Source organism: Mirounga leonina, unplaced genomic scaffold (genome assembly GCF_011800145.1).
Source record: "Mirounga leonina isolate KUSES-001 unplaced genomic scaffold, KU_Mleo_1.0 Mir_92, whole genome shotgun sequence".
Classification (NCBI taxonomy): Eukaryota; Metazoa; Chordata; class Mammalia; order Carnivora; family Phocidae; genus Mirounga; species Mirounga leonina.
Genome location: NW_023270852.1, coordinates 14519399 through 14525823, shown reverse-complemented (window position 1 = coordinate 14525823; position 6425 = coordinate 14519399). Strand labels below are relative to the sequence as shown.

The 6425-nt window shown below is 49.0% G+C and overlaps 1 protein-coding gene across 3 annotated transcripts in view; it reads right to left on the bottom strand.

The window, feature by feature from the left end:
• Positions 1–311: 311 nt before the first annotated feature.
• Positions 312–6425, bottom strand: part of PPME1 (protein phosphatase methylesterase 1) — an 82180-nt gene continuing 76066 nt past the window's right edge. For all 3 annotated transcript variants that reach the window (XM_034995498.1, XM_034995500.1, XM_034995499.1), the window contains exons 12-14: positions 6053–6117; positions 5359–5426; positions 312–4070 (exon numbers count right to left, since the gene is read on the bottom strand). In XM_034995498.1, coding sequence (XP_034851389.1) covers positions 4052–4070; positions 5359–5426; positions 6053–6117 — 152 coding nt within the window. In that variant the 3' untranslated portion in view covers positions 312–4051. The remainder of the gene's footprint in view (positions 4071–5358; positions 5427–6052; positions 6118–6425) is intronic.

Genomic DNA, 6425 nt, shown 5'->3' with positions numbered 1-6425 from the left:
TTAGTTGTCCCCTTCCTCTTTACACAGTGTGGTCACTGTTTCTGTAACAGTCTGTCTAGACTATGAGCCCATTTGAAGGGCCTCATTTATCTCTGTCTCCAAAGTCCATTGGAAGACTAGTACAGAACAGGTGCTCAGGTTTGCTTAACCAGCAAATAAATGCTCCTAACCGCAGGTTTAGAAGAGGGTAAGACCAAGTCATTCATACCCAGCTCCTTTCATGCCTTTGAGTACTCTCAATCTTGAGATTCTCCCCCCACCAATAGATCTATGGCTACCCCCAAATTTGCCTACTTTCTTTTTTCAGGACATTCTCCTTGGACATTCTTTAGTGCACGTGTGTGACAGAATGGCCTTTGATTTGACCCAAATATGCTCCTTCTGGCTCTGTAGCAAATCCCGCAGGGAGGGTCCAGGGTCTCCTCTATTCTCTTGCTGAGTTCATAGTGCTGATCTCTAGGTTTCACAAGGATGTTGGGATGGCCAGCACATAGCAGGTGCTCATTAAAGATATGCTATGTGAAAAGGGACAGGCGGGGCTGGGTAGGGAAAGACAGGTAGGGGGCTATGGGATCAGGCTCACAAAAATCACAAAGATGCAGAGGTGAAAGGAAACTAGAGATAAAGGAACAAACCAGACCACCCTGCCCTAGGCGTCAGAGGTGGGGGTCTTGTTATAACAGCTACTTGTGACCAGCAAAGAATTACTGGACCCTAAAAAAAAAGGTAAGCCATTAAAGGTGTTATCCCTAGTCCTTACTCAATGGTGCTATCAATAGAGATGTTAAAAGGATTTACGTTTCCTGGTTAGCCTTCAATAAAAGACCAACCCTAAAAGCCCCCAGGGGCAACCCTGTCGGGACCCCTGTCACTCCTGAGAGCTTTTTTCCTGTACCCTTGCTTAATAAAAACTCTATCGCTTTACTCAGTCTTCTTTGTCCGCGAGATTCATTCTTGGACTCTGTGAGACAAGAACCTAGCTCTCCTGCTTCACCTGCTGGGGTACAACGGAACACTCAGTAGACAAAGATGCTGCCACCTCCTAGTCATGGCTGTGGGCTAGTCATTTCACATCTCTGAGTTTCAGTTTCCTTACCTTTAAAGTGGAGATAATAATGCCTATACTTCACAAGGATACAAAGATAAAGGAGATGTTAAGTGACTAGCACAGAACCTAACCCAAAGCTCAACATATCATTCATTCTCAGTCTCCACCCATCAAGCTTGAAGAAGCCTTAAGTCCCTGGTCATCAACCTCTTGCTATTTTAAGAACGGTGTCTAGACCAAAATGACCTCTGTTCAGGGTCCCCTGTATTGTCCAGGAGGAAGTGTGGAGAGGAAACCACCTAGGTTTTAATTCTGACACCACCACTCCAGGGCTGTATGAATTTGGACCTGTCTGCCTACTTGTAAAAGGAACATAACATGACTTACATCATAGAGATGCTGTGAGGATTAAATGAGATGTGTATAAAGTAAATTAGAGGACACTCAAAATCTGATGACTGCTATGACTTGCCTGGTGAACGGAAGTGCTGTATTTCCTGAAAACCATGCATGTGATTATGCTGCCCCCCTGTGGACAGAGAGCACACAGCCCCGTAAAGGGACCCCCTCCCCCCCGACCTCCTCACCCCCACCCCAACAGCTTGATGGGAGAAATCACATGACACACAAGGCAATTTTCTTCTCTGCTAGGGAGCTCATGCTTTACCCTGAAATATAGGGAACATCTAAACCAGAACTTTTCAGAATTAATGTGCTTATTGGAACACAGATCAGTTCTGACTCAATAGGTCTGGGGTGGAGACAAAATCTTTAACAAGATTCCAGATGATACTGATACTACTGGTCCACAGACCACTCTTGAGTAAAGGTCTTAAGTACAATATAGCAGTGACATGACATGAACTATTTACTAAGTGCTTTACCCTATGCCGGTTATTGAGAAAGCCAGTTAACCTATATTAACTTATATAGTCCTCAAGACCGTGTGAGAGAGATACTGTTGGATCATTTTTCAGAGGAGGAAACTGCAGCACAAAGAGAGAAAGTACACGGCTATCCCATACAGCTTGTAAGGTGTGGGCCTTGGGTTCTAATTTAGGCAGCCTGGCTCCACAGCCTAATAGGAAGAAGACTCCAACAGTGTGTAGAGCATGACCAAGGGAGGGGCTAGGGTAGGAAACCAGCAGGGGTCCTGAGTGATCTAGCTGAAAGATGAGGCCTAAGCTATGGCAGGTGCTGTGGGATGGGAAACAGGGGACGTAAAAAAGAGCATGGGGAGGGGTTTGGTGGTAAGCTGGATACAGGTGAGAGGGAGCCATGTAGAGAGTTCAGCCTGTCTGGTTTGGACAACAGAGAGATAGTGGTACCTACCACTTACTGAGCAAGGAAACACGGGAGGAAGAACAAGTTTTAGGGGGAAGGTGAGTTCAGTTTTAGGAATGGTCAATATGAGTGGCTTTTGGTCATCTGGGGGAGATAGGAGGCATCTAGAGCTCAGGAGATGATCTGGGTTATGGGCAAGGTTCTGGTGTTGGCAGATGTGAAGCCATGAGTGTTGGAACTCACATAAACCGTGCATAGACTGTCCCTGTTCTGGGCCAAAGTTGATAGAGCACATAACTGGAAGAATGGGCCTGGAATCCAGGTCTCCCTGGCTGCAGTGGAGGCTGGCTCTGCCCATTCCATTGCGCATTCTGGATGTGAGGAGCAGGCAGAGCACAAGATGCTGATGGGCTCAGGAAAGGGGTTTCTGGAGACCTATGGTGACTAAATCCAACAAACTGTCCCGTTCCCATATCGGCAGAAATAAGGACAACTCCCTGGAGAAAGACAAGATCGATAAAGGTTGGGAGATATTTATTCTCTTTAAACAAGGTCATAAGTAACAAAGAAACAAAGTAGGTCCCAGACTCTGGACCGTGCAGCAGGACAGGGATAGGAAGTTGTTGGGTGGAAAGGTGGAGGGGACTATGCATCACCTAAGACAGTCACAGAAAAGATGGGCTGCAGGAGACCGGCCCTTCCCGCCCTTGGAGATGGCGTGCCTGGGCAGCAGGGGGAGGCCGCAGTGTTGGGAGGGGGCAGCTGGAAGAGGGCCTGGAGCGAGGGTGCTGGGCTGTGCTGTTTCTATGAAGAGTGACATGGAAACCACAAATGGTGAAGATAAGCTGTGGGTCTAGAAGAGGCAAGCGGGCACTCTGCACACCTCCAGGGACCAATTATGAAAATGGTTAAATTTGATTCTTAAAAACAACTCCACAGGCTTTAGCCTATGGCTTTGTGCATGGGCTGTCTTAAACCTGGGTTGCTCTGTGGCAGGTGAGGGCTCGAGAGGCCCCTGGAGCAGCCTGGCCTCAGCCCAGGGCAGGTGCCCAGACATGTGGGAGAGGAACAGTGGGCTCTCCCCAGATGGGAGGCCATGTGCTTGGACTGACTGGACCTGATTTTCAGGCTGGTTTCTTGTGACGCTATCCACCACCGCCTCCCTATTTCTAAGGATGGGATCCTGGCCTCTCTGGGTCTTCCAAGCCTGGAAGAGTAAGACTGGGATAAAAAGGTACCTGACTAGTATTTTATTTGAAAGGGGACAATAAGGACCACCCTGTGCATGGTCCATCCCATGAGGTAGGGCAGGACCACGCCAAGAACAATCTCAAGGAATGGAGGTCCCTGAGCCTGGAGAGACATTTGGACCCAGGTGCACTGCCTAATACCAGGAATAGGGGCCCAAGGTGGCAGTTCCGATGGAGGCTTCACCCTAGGCAAGGCAGGGAGAACAGGCAGGGGCTACCCCTGAACAGGGAAGGAGTGGGAGCTGGGGAGCCTTGGACTAAGGAGGCCGAGGCTGGTCGAAGGCCTTGGAAAACAATGCTTTTGGCAGGAATACACAAAAGGGTTTGTACATCTGGGGAAGCCCGTCTATAGGGAGCCGGTGTCACACGGTCGGGCGGGATGGTGAGGAGACAGCGGCATCACAGTGGCCTCTGGTGCGATGTAGTTACAACAGAGCTCAATGTTGGGGGCGGGAAGGACAGCAGGTTACTAACAGCCAGGAAACACACTGTGAAGAGTGGAAAGAGAAGGGAAAACAAATGTGACCATTACTGGCTTTCCCCTGCTCACCCCTTCTCTTCCGGGAAGCCCGGGACCCTCACGACCACCAAGGCCCTTGCAGATCTGTCCAACCTTCCCACAGCCCCATCTAGGTCTAGACATGGGCTCTGCTCTCTGTGAACTGGTGATGTGACCAAATGGTCCAGGGGCTCCAAACACTACTATCAAGAAAAACCAAGTCTTCGCTTTTGATTCCTGGGATCCATCAACGATTAGTTGCTTGAGGGGTGGTTCAGCAGGAGGGAGTCACTCGTGTGGCTCACCATACCAGGCTCCTGTCATCACCGCCAATGCCTACCACCCTCCCCTCCCAGGTCCTGGCATTCAGAGTTCTCTAATGCAGAAACGATTTCTTTTCTTCAACATTTCTTCTTCCAATTCCTGAGGGCAGGGAACCAGTTCCCCTGGACCTTCACCAAAATCAGACAGGAGACTTTCCAACTGGCAGGTATGACTCAGCAGGCTCGTGGGCTCTCTGAGGATCAGGGCATACTGCAGCACAGCCTAGGAGTTCCCTAAGGTGGGGCCAGGACTGTGTGGTTTGGGTAATTATGCCTCTCTTCCTCCTCCTCCTCAACAAAGAGTCTAACTGTGTCTCCCTAATCAGAAGAGCTTCCTAGGATGAGAGGCACCCTTTTCCCTTCAAACCAGTGTTTCTCAACTGTGAGTGATTTTGTCTCCCTCGAGACATTCGGTAACATCTTTAGATGGAGACGCCTTTTGCTTGTCACAACTTGTGTGTGTATGTGGGAGTGCACAGGGGCTAGGGATGCTGTCAAACATCCTACAATACACAGGACAGGCCCCCAAATGTCAACAGTGTTGAGGTCGAAAACCCTGCTCTGGATCTCCACACAGTTCCCATGGCCTGCCCAGCATTCCTCAGCAGCAGAGGAGGAGAAGGCATACAGAACTTCTCTAAGAGTCTGGAAAAAGACTGATTCCCATCCTAGCGTCCTCAGAGAAGGAGGCACCTCAAGAAGTGGGGTGGAATGGGGACTAGGCACAATTTAATCTCAGCTCAGCAACAACCCACTGGACCAAAGTACACAGAAACAATCAACCATGGGTTTGTAGAAACACACATGCTGGGCTCTGTGTTGAGGAGGAAGAAAAAAGGCATGGTGATCCAAACCAGGCAGGGCCAAGGCAGAGATATTTACAACGCTGCAAATATCTTTTTGTTGGAGTCGGTCAGCACTGCTGGGCTCCTTAAACCTTTGTTACTTCCTTACCACTGGAATCCACCGATGGGCTCTGCAAACCTGTGCCGGATCAGGAAAGTGGCAACAGCTTCAGCTACCTGGGAAAGGGGAGAGATATTCCAGGCTAAATGATGTTAGCAATGGGGATCAGCTTTGGAGGTCCTGTGGGCTTCTACTGGAAGGTTAGGCTCTGTAGTGGACTCATGGATCTTACAGATCTGGGAAGCTTGAAACCTAAATAGACCTGAGTCCTCACAGGGCTAGAAGACTCCTCCCCACCAACCTTGCCAAAGATAGCTCCAGAGAAGTCAAAAGGAATGATGTGAAGGCTTATTTATTCCCTGAGAGTTAAAAAGCACCTTATTCTATAGGAGAGCATATTAACTTCTAACTGTGACTGTAGTTTAGGGAGTAGTTTCTATCCCAATTTTCCCTTCTTCCACCTGGTTTTGGGGAAAAGAGAGAAGTAGAGCTTAAGATTTTAACCAGAGGGCCCTGGGGTGAAATTGCAGGGTGCCAGTAGCTCCTCAGGCCATACACAGAAAGCCAAGACCATAGCAGTTGCCAGGGAGAGGTTTAGGGAGATGGTGGAGTCATACCTGAATAGGCCCCACAGTGGCCACTGGAGGCAACTCAGCCTGACTCAGAGGCTTGTACTATTTTCTGTGAAAGCCAAGGTGACTCTCACAGCTATTCTTTTACAGTCACACAGCACCAGACTCACCTTGTCTGGGGCATCCTCATGGACTGCGTGACCACACTGGGGTAGGACCTGCATCTGGAACTTTCCTGGAGAGGAAACAAATCCAGGTGACCTCAGGGACTAAAATGGCCCTCTCCTTACCACCTCTGTGGTCTCACAGGCCACTCCAGGAGTCCAGGACCTTCCTATCTACTCCCCTCCCCAATAGTCTGGACCCAATTACCAAGGTTTGAGGAGGATGGTAATACTTGCAGCTATAACCTTGGGCAAATGATTTTCCCGTCATTTTTAACTTTGGTAACTATTTAGCATACATTTACTTTGGGCCAGACATAGGAAGAAACAGTTCCTGTTTTCAGGGGATTTATAGTCTAGTAGGAGAACACAAAAGACA